The 18,370-nt window shown below is 31.6% G+C and overlaps 2 protein-coding genes across 2 annotated transcripts; one reads left to right on the forward strand and one right to left on the reverse strand.

The window, feature by feature from the left end:
* The first annotated feature begins 1,520 nt into the window (after positions 1–1,520).
* LOC114194726 (protein WALLS ARE THIN 1-like) lies at positions 1,521–4,652 on the forward strand. The gene is made up of 6 exons (XM_028085104.1): positions 1,521–1,852; positions 2,015–2,077; positions 2,203–2,319; positions 2,438–2,873; positions 3,391–3,542; positions 4,121–4,652. The coding sequence occupies exons 1-6, from the start codon at positions 1,632–1,634 to the stop codon at positions 4,308–4,310; spliced, it is 1,179 nt and encodes a 392-aa protein (XP_027940905.1). The 5' UTR covers positions 1,521–1,631; the 3' UTR covers positions 4,311–4,652.
* Positions 4,653–10,653: 6,001 nt separating this feature from the next.
* Positions 10,654–11,580, reverse strand: LOC114194207. Its single transcript, XM_028084316.1, has one exon. It carries the CDS (start codon positions 11,578–11,580, stop codon positions 10,654–10,656), a length of 927 nt encoding a protein of 308 aa, XP_027940117.1.
* Positions 11,581–18,370: the final 6,790 nt, after the last annotated feature.

Raw genomic sequence — 18,370 nt, forward strand, 5'->3', positions numbered from 1 at the left:
TTTTATAAGCATTAAATATAATTTTATAAAGAGATCTTTATTGTATAGATGGTGCTCTTAGAGTCCTTGCACTTCACAATTCATGATAGAGTCTTAACATTCAAATTGATAAAAAAAAAAAGAAGAAGCAAAAGTACATTTTAAAAGATAAAAAAATGAATTAATTATTTTATTTATAATTTTTTTAATTTAGTTGTTTCTTGAAACAAAATGTTTAATTTGAATGTTTTTCTTTAGTAAAAACTCATTTAATCACTTAAAAGTTTGTAAACAAAATTAAAGTAAAGTCTCAATTAGATTTAGAAACACTTCAACTCATGTAATTAGCATGTATATAGATTTAAATACTTCGCTAATTAGCTAGCATGTAAAAATTATTACTTTTTATGTGATTTAATAATAAAAGACATAGATGAATGACAACTACAATAATATAATAAAAAGAATAAAAAAATTATTTCATTATAACCTCAGAATCCATAATAAAATTAGAATGAAACCAACATAAAAAGTTTAACACTTCATGAAATGCAAAAGTAACATAAAAATAGAACAAGAGAGTGAAGAGAGAAAACGAAATTAATATATCAATAAGTATATAAAATAATACAGTATATCATTAAGTAAGCTATAATCATTGTATACAAAAATTGATTGAATCACTAAATAATAAATTATCATAAACAAGATTAGCCCGTAAAATCTAGCTGAAAAAAAAAATCCGTAACAAAGAATTAGAAGAGTGCAAAAGAATTGAAACAGAAATTGGTGGGGGGTGGGGTTTGGACTTTGAAAATGAATGGAATGGGGGTATCCACCACCCTGCTGTCTGGCTTTTTTGTGTTGATGACGGCTAAGCCATTTCTCAATTATCGTCATTCATGGCATGCTGCCAAACCATAACCTGCTAATTTCTTCAATCAAACAATAATAATCTTCTCACTAAACAAAAATAATACATTTATTCATACAAATGTAAACTTATTATCATTATAAGAATCTTCACAAGCTTGTATATGATGTCCGATGGTTAAAGATCGATATATATCTCATTTTGATCCTACCATACTCATAAGTTTCATATCATTTAGAAATCGATATCTAAAATAATTTAAATACTCATTTCTTTTTTTATCTATTGAGATATTTTTTAAAGACAAAATAACGACGAACTACGCCTTAGAGTGTACCATTAGAAAGTGAATAATATCTCTTATCCATGATAATCGATAAAGATTCTAATTAAATTCATGTAATTAGTAAGTATGATGAAGCATGCCCCTAGAGTGAGTAGGATCCCATTTTTTGTTTAAATTTGAAGGGAAGTGCGGTGAGGGTTGTCCTGTGAACCAAACATGGCAGATTATAAAGAAGATGTGGGAGACAACTAAAAACATTCCAATGCTATCAACAGTTGACATAACGTCTTTTTAGGGAGATTGTGGGCCATGCCTATTCCTTCTATTCCACACTCTCCTCTCACATTTCCCTATATTTATAGCCCCTCTTCTCCCGTTTTCTCATCACCACTTCTTCTTCTTCTTCTTCTTCTACCCTTTATACCTCACACAACACTACTGCTATTTTGGTCCAAACCAGTTAAACCCTTTTGCAGTAGTGATCACTCCCAAATGGCTGATTTAGGCTCAGCCTCTTCCAGGAGAATGTGGTGTTCCATTCCTGAAAGAATGCAGCTGCATGTGGCCATGCTGGCCTTGCAGTTTGGCTATGCCGGCTTCCATGTTGTCTCAAGAGCTGCACTTAACATGGGTGTCAGCAAACTTGTTTTCCCAGTCTATCGTAACATCATTGCCTTGCTTCTTCTCCTTCCCTTCGCCTACTTCTTGGAAAAGTTCGTAATCTTTTCAACTTTCTGTCTTATGTTATATATAACATAACATGTTACAAGTCTTCATATTCATTCCAATAAATCTATGTTAACACTTTCTTCATAAACTTTCACAAGTATTTCATGATCTCACCTGCGCCTTTGTTTCTTTTTCCTTTGGTTCAGGAAGGAGAGGCCAGCTATCAGTTTAAACTTTGCCTGCCAGTTCTTTCTTCTGGCACTTGTTGGGTATGTCTAATTCATCAAGCCATGCAACACTAATTACCGTTAAACTAAATTAAGGGCTTTTTTGTTCTTTCATTTTCAAAATATTTCCTTTGATAATATATATATACAAACGTGGCATTAAATAGGATCACAGCAAATCAAGGTTTTTACTTGCTTGGTTTGGAGAACACATCTCCTACCTTCGCATCAGCAATACAGAACTCTGTCCCAGCCATTACATTCCTCATGGCAGCCATTTTCAGGCAAGCCCTATTATGAACACATATACTTCTTACTTACTTACTTTCATACTTTAATATATATAAACACATGAATTTGGTTCAAATATGTGAATGATAAAGTGGGTTTGCACAATTTCAGAATAGAGCAAGTGAGATTGAACCGAAAAGATGGGATTGCAAAGGTGGCGGGAACCCTTTTGTGTGTGGTTGGGGCCACTGTGATCACACTTTACAAAGGTCCAACAATATACAGCCCAGGAACCCGTGTGAACAGCATCAACAGCAACACAATAACAACACCAGTGTTTGATTTTGGAACGCTCTCTCTTGGAGATGCAAAGGGAAAGAACTGGACCCTGGGGTGCTTGTACCTGATTGGACACTGCTTGTCTTGGTCTGGTTGGCTTGTGCTGCAAGCACCAGTTCTGAAGAAGTACCCTGCTCGTCTCTCTTTCACTTCCTACACCTGTTTCTTTGGACTCTTGCAGTTCCTGGTCATTGCTTTGGTCCTTGAAAGAGATGCACAGGCTTGGCTTTTCCACTCTGGTGGAGAAGCTTTCACAATTTTATATGCGGTTAGTAACTTTTATATACAATATTATTCTGTACTTTACACTCATTTTCAAAAAAGTATAAAACTTGCACACAATTCTGGTATTGTTTCTGATTAGAGCAAGAGTTTTATCAGTTTTACAGCTAATTCACCGTACTGTCATAAAAAAATGGTTTTGAAAACTTCGGACCTTGTGCTTGCTCATTGTTTATTCAATGGTTTGGAATAATAACATCATTTATAAAACTTGCTTTATCAGACACAGACATATAAGAATACATTAAGTGACCAGCGACCAGAGTCTGTCTTGAGTCAGATAAATTAACGTGGAACTGATGAAAAGCTGATTGTTTTTCTAATATCAGAACTAATATTTGTGATTAACATATTAATTTGAAAAGTGGTGCATGGGTTTGAGGCGTGACATTATAGATAGTACAAAAGTGGTTATGTTATGAATGATGTTCTGTGTGAATAATGATGGGAAAACATTTATCGATGTGTTTTCGTTTTAATTTGGTTTTGATAATGGGTTGCAGGGAGTGGTGGCATCAGGAATTGCCTTCGCTGTACAAATATGGTGCATTGACAGAGGTGGCCCTGTGTTTGTTGCCGTGTATCAACCTGTTCAGACTTTTGTTGTCGCCATCATGGCAACCATAGCTTTAGGAGAAGAGTTCTACTTGGGAGGGTTAGTCCCCACTACACTCTAATCATCCTCATTTTCTTCATCATTTCCATCATGTAATGAGTTAACACAAGAAAAATTTCAAGAAAATGTTCATGCACGAGAAAAAAAAAAAGTGCATGTGCTCATGGTTCAAGGAAGAAATTGAAGTTTCCTCAGTCAAATTTTGACTAAACACACTCACACACTATACATAAACTTCATCTTTCAATGAATGAGAACTTTGACAGCGTATTTCCTGCAATATGCTGCTGAGTCTGAAATGGTCTAAAAGCATTTTTCTTGTCTGGAGACTGAGAAAATGACAAAGGGCCACAGTAAACGACAATTGCAGCTAGAAAAACCAGTAAATTTGTTACCTTTCGGTGAGACCTGAAAAGGGGTTTCTGCTGAATGATTCTACATTCCAAAGGGTTAAAAAAGTTTGAAGAATTATAGCATAGGACATGTTGAACAGAAGATTGTGTCTCGTGTGCTTCTTTAAGTTAACTTTTTGCTCCCTCTTTTGATTATTTACCCTTTTTTCTTTCTAGAATGATAATAATAGTTTGGTTCTTTGCTGAATCTGTGATGTCACACAGGATCATTGGGGCAGTGTTGATTGTATCGGGACTGTACTTTGTTTTGTGGGGTAAAAGTGAAGAGAGGAAATTTGCTAGAGAACAGCTTGCGATTGCATCCACCACTGATCATAGCATCATTAGGCCTGCAAGCCACGCCAAAGCATCACTTGCTCAGCCACTTCTTTCTTCATCAACAGAACATGTCTGAACCAGAAAACTCCAACTTCAAACCACACCATCTTCTGGTGACAACAAGAGAAACAAAAGGAAAAAAAAAAAAAACTATCAGTTATACATTACTAGTCTCTACTACTACTACTACCTTGTGTCAGCAAGCTTTCTGTGTGTGTTCCAACTTCAGACCAGTTTTCATCTGTTTTTTTTTTTTTCTTTCTTTTATTGATCAAATGCTTCTGAGTAGGTTCTTTAGAATGAGAGAATTGTGGGAATGATTGTAATGGTGGATGATGCCACTTAAAGTGGGGCCATGAGCTTGAAATCCTCCATATGCTTTTGTATGTCAATGAATTTATGGTTTGATTTACGTAAACAATTTTTGTTATTCGGATCCTGCAATATTAAGAAAAACTACTTATACAAAGTATATGTTAGCATAGGATCTTTACCACTACAACAAAAACTATAACCATTACTCGAGAGGTAACTACTTTTAATTAAGAGCATAATAGTCCAAACGTCATACTTATATTGTGTTATAATTATATTGTGACCGAGTCCGCTTAATCTTTGCTAATGTTATCTACAACAATTTTTCCCTCAATAATTGTTTTACTAAAAATCTCGCAGCATCACGTAATACGAAAAGTGATGAAAACCCACTAAAATTTCCCAGTGAAAAACTCTTGCTTTTTGAGTAGGTTAAGCAGTGAAGAAGATGTCATGATAAACCAGAAATAATTACCATGAAACAAAATGATGACAAAGTGATGAAGATTTATTCATAGTTAATAATGTATTGTCCCCATTATGTTGTCACAAAATCTGACAAACAAATAGATACAGAGTTGGTAAGATACTGGCACGAGGCAACAAACTAACACCTGTCATTGTTAATTCTTCTAAAAACATAGACAACTCGACAACATTCTAGGTGAAAATTATTAGCATACTCAACTAACACATCGCAAAAGGCTTTTATATATAATAAATATGTGTGAAACATTGAGATCCATGATCATATATTAAGTTAATTCTCCCTTTTACTTTAAGTTTACTTTACTGAGATGATGAATTGATGTTTTTCCTTTTGTGATCAAACCAAGGTTTTCTCTTTCTACCATCTTTTGCTTTGCTAGATGTCAAAATGGTGATCGAAATTGACCTTTGTCGCAAACTGTTCAGGAAGTGCTTTAAAATTAACCCTTTTTCTTTACATTTAAAATAACAAGGTAAAGAACATTTAGTGTCAACAAGAGTCATCATCTTCTCACTTTAATGATCAATTCTATTCATAATTACAATAAAGGTTCATTTCACTCGATTTGTTTATCTATCTTAGGATTAAATATATCTTTTGTCCCTTAACTTTTAGTGAATATTAGAATTAGTCTCTTTTGGAAACTTGGACCCACTTCAGTCCTCCAACTTTAGAAATGTATAAATTTAGTCATTTTAACCTAATTTTATTAAGTTTATTTGATGTTTCGAATACGTTTGATGATAGTATTTGAGTTGTTTACACCATTGGATAAAATTCCACCTTAACATTAGTTGAATGTTAGCTAAGAAATGTGTTCAAAATGTCAAACAAACTTAACAAAATTTGGTTAAAATGACTAAATTTATACATTTCTAAAGTTTGAGGACTAAATTGGGTTCAAGTTTCAAAGAGGAACTAATTCCAATTTTCATTAAAAGTTGAGGGACCAAAAACATATTTAACCCTCTATTTATAAAATTTCAGTCTTGATTATAGTCTCAATCCACCAGAGATGTCAACTTTTCACAGTTTACTTTAGGCAAAAAGCAGAAAGAGTAGATTATTTGTCCATTCAGTTCACAAGAAATAAATTTTAGGAAAAATTTTTAATGTACATTTCTCAATTTTTCTACTCCTATTAGATAAAGTTATATCATTATATACGCATATACAAATATACATGTATATATATATATATATACTCATCTAATTTCTTTCATATATAAAATAGAGTATGGTTATTATTCTAAAAAAAAGTAAGTTTGAAATAGAAAAAGAAAACATCATAAGCATAAATAAAATGGAACAATCGAGTCCTCAAAAAAACTAGAGAAATACATCTTTTTTTTTTCATTTTTAATTATAATTTAAGAAAATGGCACCATAAACAATACTGAATGTATTTTTGTAAACAAAATTTGATGGGTGATAATAAATGGGTGAATCCGTGCGAAAGCCCAATAATATGGATCCGAGTTCAATTTTCCTTTCTTTGTTTTTTTTTTCTTCTTTCAATTTTGCATAAAAAATAACAAATTTTCAATGAAGGCCCATATCGTTGTTTGGGTTTAATGGTTTTCCATATATATATATATATATATATATATATATATATATATATATATATATATATATATATATATATATATATATATATATATATATATATATATATATATATATATATATATATATATATATATATATATATAAAACAACATATAAAGAGATTCTTCTTTTTGTGTCCACATTTCAAAATATCAATTTTACTCTTTAAATATAATAATTTATTAAATTTTAAAAAAATGACCGTTACTTTTACAAGTTCTTTTATAAAATCGGATATCTGCTTCTTTTTTTTTTTTTTATTTATCAATGCTTATTCTTTCATCTGTTCTGATATATTTCACTTTATTTGTAATAAATATAATTTTAGTTTATATATTTAGTTTCTATATTAACTTAATAACATTATAATATTATCACCTACTAATATAATATCACACATAGTTAAAAAATAAATACACACAGGCGCGATAGCACCTGTGTTTACACTAGTGTATATATATATATATATATATATATATATATATATATATATATATATATATATATATATATATATATATATATATATATATAATTTTAATCCTTAGAAGAAATAAAAAATAAATATTTTATATAATATGTATAACATTTTAACTTTAAATAATTAAAATATTCAGTTTGATTTTAATTATAAAAATAACTTATTTTTAGACAGCATTTTATCGAAAACTATATTCAGTTGGTTTGTAGATCATTATAACGGAGAAAACTAATCAAACCACTTATTTTTGCTAACCTATATTTTGTTTATTGAAAACTAGTAAAAATGAATTATTTTATAATGATAAAAAATAAAAAATAATTTTAAAAAACATGTTATTAACTTTATAAATTTATATTGTAAAAAGATAATTACAAAAAAACAGTTACAAAATCTAAAGAGTAAAATAATTAATAAAATAGTTTACCGATATTATTATATAAGGAGGTTCTTATTTTAGTATTCACATTTTCTTTTTCAATTTTATCTTTTAGTAACAACCTTTTTAAATTCAAATAATTATTGAGAATAAAAAGAGAAATCTTTTTTAATTTTATCCTTTTAATAATTAATTTTTTGAATTTCAAATAATTATATATAATAAAAAAATATTTATATAATTAAAAAAAATTATACAAGTTATTTTTTTATAATTATTTTTATTAAAAGAATATTTTATAGTTTAAGTGATAGAATAAAATAAAAGTAGACATGTGCTATATTTTCACTGGTATTAATAAAGATAATATGAGTAGTGAAATGTGTACAACAAAAAAATATCAGTAAGCGGTTAACAAAATAATCTCATTTATTAATAATTATAAATAAGATAAAAAAAATCACTCTAATTTGATTAGTTATAATTTTGGTTTATTAATATAAGTTTTAGCGTGCGCATTTAATTAATCATTATTATGGTTATCAAATAATTAATTATGCAAAAATTTGAGTTTAATTAATGTTTTGCTTAAAATAATTAATTATATTATTTTATAAGTTATTTTGATGGTTTGATTCACGAAAATGACTTTTTGAGGAATTTTAAGTACAGGATTAGTTGAATCAAATGGATATTACGAGTTTTCATAGTGACCACTTCAAGAAAATTAATTACATAAACATCCCTAGGTATTAGCACATTATCCGAAGCAGATTTACCACTTATTAGTCTATCCATTTTGGTTTTTTTTTTTTTTTTAAATCTAACTTGATCAATTTTTACTATAAAAAAAAAACCATTAAAAATTTTGTGTTGTTTATACAAGAATTTCTTATATTCTTGAAACCATATAAGCTAAGCCAAGGTATGAAGGAATTTTCCATTTCTTTTTGGTTAAAATGAATGTCCTGTTATCATATGCTATGCTATGTGGTTATAATAAAATGAGCATATTTTCATGTTTGAAATATGTAAATGTATATTATTAATTATTATGGAATGTTGAATATGTGTGGTTGAGTAGAATTTTATGAATTATAATTATTCCAAATATATTTATTAAAATAAGAATAAATGAGCTCTATAACACCCCCATCAAATATACCCCAACCTCTCGCTTCAAGTGTCTCCCACTTCGCAAGGCAGGTTGTTGTCAGTGGGTATCGAACCCCAAACCTGACTTTTAACACCCTGGCGTCGCCAGGGTGTTAAAGGTCAGGTAATGGTTCGCCAGGGTGTTAAAGGTTAGGTTTGGGGTTCGATACCCACTGACAATAATAACCTGCCTTGTGAAGTGGGGGGACACTTGGGGCGAGAGGTTGGGGTGTATTGGACTGCAGACCTGACACTGACATTGCTGGGGTGGGCCAGGAGGTGTTACAAGCTCAATACATTAAAAATGTGAAACTTATTGAAACATTAAATAAACTTTGCATCCTTGTGTACAAGCTTGAAGAGTATAGAATAAAATACTTAATGTATGAATATTTATAAAGAAATAAATTTCATAGAACTTAATGAATGAAGATGAAAAGGATCTTGTGCACAAAAGTTTTGGTCACATGATTGTAATTAGATATATTATCTATGAATAGTATTACTTGTATGTGGTTGTAATGTCTTTGTTTCTAACATGAGAAAAGTGGTAGAATCATCATTCCACACAACACATAATATCTTTTAGAGTCAAATAAAGAATCATTAGTTCGTTTTCCACACATAGATAAATTTCCTTGAGAGTAGGTGGATATATGATGCTTCCATGGATAAAGATTATTTCATAGTCCACCTCTACTTCCACACCTTAACAATAGATAATTTGTATAATTTGTATCCACTGCCTAAGACTATTGTTGTTTTGTTTAGCAAACTCAACTCGACACAATTATACTACTTATGATGCACTGATCTTAAATGATACAGAATACGACACCTTGCTGATACGATGTTTTATTTTATTTAAAAAGAATGTATGTTATTATAATTTATTTTAAATCATACCATAATTAAAATATTATTAATAATTATTATCTAAATTAAATATGCTAAATATATTAAACTCAATATATAATTATTTTGAAATTATGAGTAAAAAATGTTTTTAAACCAATAATGTTTTAAAATAGCTTTAGTTTAGTTTAGATTAGATATTTAAATCATGATTCACGTATATATATCTCTATATCGATAATTAACTCTTAATAACTTATTTTTCTTGTATTTTTCATGTACTATAATTATATTTGAGTGTATCGTCAGAAGATTTTATAAAATAAAAAAAAAAATTATATATACATGAGTGAACTTTATATATATATATATATATATATATATATATATATATATATATATATATATATATATATATATATATATATGTACGTGAATGGTGAAACTTTTGGTGTAATAATTTAAGTTTTAAAAGTAAGCTATTATATTACATGAGTGAACTTTATTACTCATTCGTAAATAAGTAATATAGATATTTCAACTAAATAAAAGAAGAAGAAAAATATAGAACATGATATTCACGTTGATGTGGAAAAAAAGTTAATCAATTTCACACACCGTCACTTTAATCTATCAAATCTATAAAATAAACATTTACGGCGAATGAATAAAGATAAAAATAAGGAAATATGCGTGATAAACAATTCATATCATTCCATAAAATTATTTTAACTGCTGATACTTTATTTTAAAAATTATTAAAACAGAAAATACAAATCAAAATCTTTACTAAAAAATCACGAAAGTGCTTCTATTAAAAAAATAATTAGTAAACTAAACTTTTCATAAAGTCAAGTCCGCGTCAACTTTTCATACAGGTCACCAAAATTGGCATCTTGACACGGAAAAATGCTCCTATATTTTCTCTTTTTTCTAAACTCTTTAACTGAAATTATAATTAATAAATAAATAATAGCATGACGTAAAATAATGGGAAATATTGTCAGATATTTGACTCAAGTTCATCACTCTTATTGCACTTACGTATCATATACACTTTAAGAATTAGTTATTACATTTTTTTTTCCAAAAAAAGTATTTCAGCTAAATCTGAAAACAAATAAAAAAAGAAACTACAGTTCCGAGGATGAATCTGCATCAAAACCTTGAACTTCATCGTCTCCTTGAGGTTGTTCCTTAACGTTGTTGATGTTGTTGTCGTGTCGTCTTCGGCTATCACAGTAGAACACGGTGGTAACCACGTAACTAAAAACAACCACCACCGCATAAAAACACATAAGCACCGTTTTGTTCCAAACGCTAATCTCCGAATTCTGATTCTCCAACATCGCTTCCACGTTCCGGTTTATAAAACCCGAAACAAAAACAAACAAGGCCGAGAGAACCCACCCGCACACCCTCCCTCCGCGAATTAAACCCCACCCGACCCGCACAGCCTCCCACCCGACCCGATCCTCCGCAACGGAAACCACAATCCCGAGACTCATAACTGATAAGAGGTACACCTCAGAACCCGACCCAATCATCCGAGCGAGGACCCGGATCCACAGAGGTGACCCGAACGTTGCTGCGGCGAGGACGCGTGGCACGAGGGAGAAGGCCATGAGGAGGACGTAGACGAAGACGACGGTGACGGCGGGGGCCTTCCAGTTGGCGGCCCGGGGGGAGATGGGTTTGCCGTGGGCGGCGGCGTGTATGGCGGAGACGGCGGCGGCGAGGGAGATGGGGAAGGAGAGGAGAGCATAGAGCAGGCGCGTGCGGAGGAGAGAAACGGCGTTGTCGCGCGACTCGTGCCAGACGTGGCGCGCCTCGACGCGCGTGGGGGCGACGCTTGCGACGGCTTCGAGGTGGTAGATTTTGGAGCGGAGGTGGTGGGTGGAGATTGCGAGCGTGAAAGTGAGGAACGACAGAGGGAGCGTGGTGAAACAGAGAATGGAACAGAAGAGGATTTTGTTGGTGTGAATGATTCTGAGAGAGTCCCAGAGAATTTTTAGTGGGGAAATTACGAAACTCAATAATGTATCTTTTGTTTCCCACATGTTTTGTTTTCTTCTTCTTCTTCTTCTTCCTCTCACAACCTCATAACAACCTCACACTTCTCCTTCTCTTCTTCCATATCTCTTCCTCCCACTATCCCAACACTTTTTCTTCTTCCCACACCCTTTCTTATCTAAACCTATCCAACTTTAAAATACTTTTCCTTTTCATTTTTTAAATATTTATTTTTATTTCTTCAGATATTTTTATTAGATTGCGTTTTTACACAAAAATCTCAGATTTATCGAAGGATCTTCCATGGATCTTTCATCTAATAAAGAAAATTAATTTACACTTAAAATTATTTTGGTGTCGTTTTGGGTTTTAAGAGGGTGTGTAATATCTGTGAAGAGAAAGATTGAAAAAGACTAATAAAAAGGGAAGGTTGGAATATATAAAAATATATTTAAAAGATTTAAATTGAATGGTGTAGGGCTTAAGTTGGTTGGGATAGTGTTGACGTTTTCAATTAATTAATTGATTAAGGAAATTACGTATTGACATATGCTTTTCTTCGAATTTCTCATTTTGTTTTTTTATAAATATGATCTTATTTGAGTAGGGTCACAACATTGATATGATTAATTATTAGATAAGGCCATGAACAAAACACCAAGACTAAGTTTTTATGCAAATATATATATACTATGCAGGCTTGCATAACTTGGTCCGAAGTGAAAATCGATTTTTAGGGTTTCATAAAAGAAATTGAGAGATTGGGAACCTAACATGGGAATTTACGATTTCTCTGTCCTGTCTCTGAATGGCCACACAAATGGAGTGTGTTCATTTTTATTTTGTTCACAATCACATAGTTTTAGAAACCATTATATATCTGTAGTGGTTATAAAAAATAAATATCAGTGAGATAATATATATATATATATATATATATATATATATATATATATGATGGGAATTGAAAATAAAGATATATTTACCAGGTTTTCATTTTACTTGGAAACAGATAAATAAAGTAAATTGTGAGTACTAATTAACTATTAAAATTATTCTTATTTTATTTGCATAAGTCCATTCAAAACTGCGTATACAGCTTGACATATTCAAATATATAAACGAAGAAAATGTTTATTTTGTATAAAATTATTTTTTTAAATGTTTATTCAAATATTTTAAAACTTTTTTTTCTAAATTTTTTAACTGTTTATTTCTTTCAACTCATATCTTTAAGCTGAATTCTAACATTCTAAAGAGAGCTTATCAATATTTAAAATTAATTTAGTGCTGCAATATACATTGTTTATTAAATTCCAAAATATAATCTATATATTAAATTATTAATTTATTACAAATTTGAATTCAAAAGATACAATTTATATTTAAAAATATTAATTTATTATAAATTTTAGTTATATATTTCTACAGTGGAAAAGTAAAAAATAACAAAGAAACTAAATTTAAATATCTATATTGAGTAAAATACGTAAGGGAAATATTTTTTTCTTATTATATTAGATAAAATAAATAATAATGTGATACTTTTATTAAATAAAATATCAATTTTATGATGAATAAAATAGATAAATAAATAAAGTTTCAAATAGTTTTACTTCAACTGAAGTTACAAGTGTAACATCCCATTGAAATTAAAGGATGCGTCCTGGAGTTTAAAACTCAACACCTTACAACCCAAGGCACACCACGATACCCAAAAGAAAACTGGATAAAAAAAAGTTTACAAAATGTATATAAACCCAAGGACAAACAAATACATGGGCCACAACCCTAAAGAAAAGCTCATAAAGGAAATTAAGCCTAGTCCACACGAACTATGCAGCGGAACCATCACCTCCCTGATGCCCACGGGTATTCCTCGCATATACTCACACCAACAAGTTGATGATCATCGCAAAGGAGAGTACCACACAACAAAACACACAACAAAAAGTAGGGTAAGCTAGAGCACAATGGATTTCATTCATGCAATTCAAATATATTTTCACAATTCCATATACACATATCAGCCAAGCATGTTATGACTTCACAAACATTACACTAAGACACGACTCGACTCATCTGAATACATATAACCCGATCGGATTCAGCGGATGCTTGCACTTGTGGTGGATACCTCTGCTCACCCTCGAGCTGCTCACCCCCGAGCTATGTGTTATAAATGTTACAATGAATCAATTTCCCTCACCACAAGGTTAGCCCTTAATGAATTTCAGGCCTCTGCTACTCTCACCACAGGAGTCATTCCGCTCTAGATGAGACTAATTGACTCCTTAGAGTGTCGGGATGCAACCTTACCTTGAATCCTTACCAAGTTATACAGATGGGGCACCACCATAGACACCCACTAACAGGGGCCATGGAATTACGTCCTGACCACTGAAGCACGACCCTGAAATCTCACCTAGAGATTTCAAGGAATTACGCACTGACTACAACTAAACATAATCAAGCAACCAATTAACAATTATCGCGCATACATACATACATACATATATGTGAACTCTCGCAACCAACCTCTTTCATATTCCAGATCAAACCAATACCAGCACATCATGCTCCATCCATGAATTAGAATCTAAATCCATCTCATAACCATGCCACTTTCGCAACCAACCATTTCATGCTCATTTCATGCCAAGGATTTATTCAAGTTTGTCATTCATAATTCATACACCCTCTCACACATGCATATTATACCCTTCATGCCATTATACAATAACCCATCAATTACATGCCAAACATAAATGAGCAGGGAAGGAAACACCAAACCAGCGCGTACCTTCGCCCAGCTCGTCGCTCAGGCCGAAGGGGTCTCGCTCAGGCGAGCTCCCCTTCGCCTAGGCGAGAGCTCGATAAAACTGGGCAGAAACAAACGCGCTAGCTCGCTTAGGCGAGCTCACCTCGCCTGAGCGAGACAGTCTCTCGCTCAAAACCAGGACCACTCGCTTGGGCGACAACTCGCGCAGAAGGTCTGGGCGAGCCTCCGCCAGACTCGCTTAGGCGAGTCTGACTCGCCTGGGCGAGATTACCAGTTCTCGCCCTGGTCTCACCTGCAGCAGATGTATTTTCAAATCCAAGCAATCAAACAAAGTATTCCACACACCAAAAATAACGATTAACCCATACAAACATCAAGCAAGCTCAAGAATAGGCCAAGAACAACTTAAACTCGAAACCCTAGCTTCCCGTACCTGGAAAAGGGTTAACAGAGGCCTTGACGGCACGACAGCGAGCACTGCAGCTCTAGGAATGAACTAACGAGCTGAAAGCAGAAGGTAAACGAAACCAAGGGGCAAATTATTACGAAACCCTAACTGGGAAATACGAAGAAAGATCAATGGAAAACCATACAAGCTAGAAAGAGGCACTTACGTGGAGTAGGAGCTGGTTTTGAGTTAGCTCGAAGAAGGCTTAGGGCAAACCCTAGCAGAGCGTCCTGTGAGGGTAAAGGAGAAGGTGACAGCTGGTTCTGTGAAAGAGTAAGAGTGGAAACGTTAGGGCAACTTGGGGTCAGCTTTATCTTCTGGGCCAGCTCTTTGGCCCATCAGATTTGGGACAGCCCGTTTTGTTAAAGATTACAAAAAGAATAGGGCCTTACAACAAGTTTCACGGAGTTTTAGTGTAAATAGCTTTGGCATTATAAATTAATTTAAAAGTATTATTATTAATATTATTTTCGATAATTAATATAAGAATTAAAAATTGTTATATGATCATGTGTAATACACTCTTATAATAATTGTGTTGAACGTGACCTAACTTTAACACACATGCAACATTTGTAGGACAGGAATCTTTGTTTGAATCTATAAAGAAACTTTGCTAATTATTTAATTATTTATTTAGATTTTATTCAGTCTTTATTGTGGAAGACACATCACCCACACAAATGTTACAGTACTATAGTTTATTAGATGATGCTAAGTTGAATTTCAATTTTCTTAATTATTATATTATTTATGTGGCTATCGCAACCGTGACATTGATAATGCTGAGAATTATTAGTTACAAATTTGGTTTAGTGGATGGAAAATATTGTAAAAAATATCTATATACATCTTAAAAGAAAATATATTGTTTTTATTAGTAAATTTAATTTTGTCATCTTTAACTTTTTCGTATTTTATAGTCTAAAAGCTTTCATGCAGGTAAGTAGGTTGAGTTGATTCTGAAAACAAAACGGTCTCTCAAGCAAAAAAAATATTAAAAGGAGACAACAGCAGCAGTGAATTTGGATTTAATTTTTAAGTTTAATTATTTCTTTGATCCTTATTTTTTAAAATGTCAAGTAGGTTTTTTAGTTTTTTTTATCAGTATTTAGTTTTAATTTTTTTAATTTGATTCAATTTAGTTTTGATTTTTTAAAAATTAATTTAATTTGGTCTTTGGCATTAATTTTTTCACATACAGTTGGAAAACAAAAATTAAACCTTGTTCTCACATGGATTTCTCAGGTATAAAATGAGCCACTTCAAAATAATTCATTGCTCTGACCCTGAATACTATTAATCCAGCATGGGCTACATGGAATGTTAAAGTCAGTGTGTATTGCCAATTTGTGATTTTTTAGAGGGTTAAGTATGTTTTTAGTTTCCGAACTTTAATCTAAAATTGGAATTCGTCCATGTCTGAAACTTCGATATATTTTGGTCCCTAAACTTTATAAATGAATGAATATAGTCCTTTTAACCCAATTATGTTAACTTTTTTTGACATGTCGAACGCTTTTCATATTAGTATTAAAGTTTTTTACACTTTTTGACACATTCTTGGTTTAATATCTACTGAAAAATATGTTTGACACCTCAAAAAAAAAAGTTAACGTAATTGAGTTAAAATGACTATATTCATTTATTTTTAAAGTTTAAGGACCAAAATATATTAAAGTTTTAGACAGAGACGAATTCCAAATTTGGATCAAAGTTCAGGGACTAAAAACATATTTAACCCTTTTTTAGAATTCTCTATTTTTTTGACACGTCTCGCTTCACATTTTTGTCATGTGGCCGACCAGTATAATGTGACAGTAGTGGTGTGATGTAGCAATTTATTGAACCTTTTTTTTGTATTAAATAAAGAACAAAATAATAATTAAATCTTTCTTTTATTGTCTTAATCACTCTAAAGCATTGAGTACAAGTTAAGAACTCTGTTTATATAAAGAAATACTACTTTGATGGTTTTGAGGAGAACACTTTCAACCTTATGCAGATGGGGGAATAAAGTATATCATAATGTATAAATGGGTTAGAGTAGTATGAATAAATTCATTCTTGTTGATATAAGAAAAATATTTACTTAAATCTTAATCTGTAAGAAAATTTATCAACCGTAGTTAAAATTAATAAATTGTGATTTAGTTTATTAAACCAAACAAATATATTAAGATATAACATATAAACAATTATTTGAATAATCAATCTTATTGTGATCAAAAAGTCAAATTACACCAATGATACATTAACTTCTAACAATATGTATCCCTTATAACTTAACAACAACACAATATCACACCGGTAATGGGTAAAATCAACAACACAATAACATAATCATAACCATGACAAAGAAGGTAAAGACGAAGTCATGCTTGTTTGCTAGTGTCTCACAACTAATCCTTAACAAGATCATAACTCTAAAGTCACTCAAAGAAATTTGAAATTGTTTGAAGGTAGAATACGAGGGAAACAAGAATATTCAATGTATGAACGTTTTAAACTTGATAAGTGAGTTTGAGCCGCAACAAATGAAAGAGTTTGAGACAATTAATAAAAATTCAAACAAATTGTTGGATATTTCTAGGAAGATAAAATTGTTGGAAAATGAGTTTCGAGATTCCATACTCATTTCGAGAATTATGGTAATGGTGCTAGAGAGATATGAAGCATTATTGCTTCGTTAAAAAATACAAAAGATCTATGTACAATTACTTTGACAGAAGTGATACATGCATTGTAAGCACAAGAGCAACAATGATTAAAGAGTAAAGATCAAGTGATTAAAGGTGTTTTACTTCGTACCGGTGATAATGCTCTCATAGTCAAGAACAACTAAAGAAAAAAAATAAAGTAACACACATGTTTTTCCATCTTTTCATCCCTATTGTAAGGTAGATCCAATTGAACCGCGTGCATCCATCAACAATGGTAAGATAATATCTATGAGCAAACATGGAAGGAATGGGGCAAGGCATCTTTCTTATCTGGTTTAGTAGTTGTGCCATCCACGAATTGAATATTGTTTTTGGCACTCAAGGTTGCCATCATCGACCTTGTTAGTATCTAGTACAAGAGAGACAAGACGAGTCGTGGGATTTTCGCTAGGATGAAGATACAAGAACGCTGGTGTGGAGGTTGAAACGAAAGTTGCTTTAGTCATGTTGAGAGAAATAAAAAATAAGAAGCACAAGAAAAGAAAGGTGAACAAGAAGGAAATAAAGACGAAAGAAGAAGGAAAAGGTCAGGAACGCACAACAGAGCACTTCTTCTTATACCATCTTAGACTTTTCGGTTACAACTACTCTGCATATTTTTCACGTTGTTGACAATGCAAAAATACTTATGCATGGTAATGAAAAAGGAAGCAGACATAAAACGAAGAAAATATCTGTATATTTTTATTAAGAGAAAGAAAAATGTTTTCTAAAGAAGCATACACAGGAATATGATATATAAAGGAAAAACAAAAATACAAAAACATAAGATAAAAAACATGTGCTTGAGCGGTGCTCAACGCACTTTAACTATCTTCAATCTTTCACATATTTTGAGAAAAACACAACTAAAAAAAAATACTAAAAGACTAAAAAGATATATA

Source organism: Vigna unguiculata, chromosome 8 (assembly GCF_004118075.2).
Source record: "Vigna unguiculata cultivar IT97K-499-35 chromosome 8, ASM411807v1, whole genome shotgun sequence".
Taxonomy (NCBI): domain Eukaryota; kingdom Viridiplantae; phylum Streptophyta; class Magnoliopsida; order Fabales; family Fabaceae; genus Vigna; species Vigna unguiculata.

Excerpts from the sequence above, each read along its gene's own strand:
- LOC114194207 (XM_028084316.1), bottom strand. The coding sequence starts at position 11,580 with ATGTGGGAAACAAAAGATACATTATTGAGTTTCGTAATTTCCCCACTA.
- LOC114194726 (XM_028085104.1), top strand. The coding sequence starts at position 1,632 with ATGGCTGATTTAGGCTCAGCCTCTTCCAGGAGAATGTGGTGTTCCATT. Across the intron at positions 1,853-2,014 it reads TTCGCCTACTTCTTGGAAAA|GAAGGAGAGGCCAGCTATCA; the intron begins GTTCGTAATCTT and ends CCTTTGGTTCAG. Across the intron at positions 2,874-3,390 it reads CTTTCACAATTTTATATGCG|GGAGTGGTGGCATCAGGAAT; the intron begins GTTAGTAACTTT and ends AATGGGTTGCAG.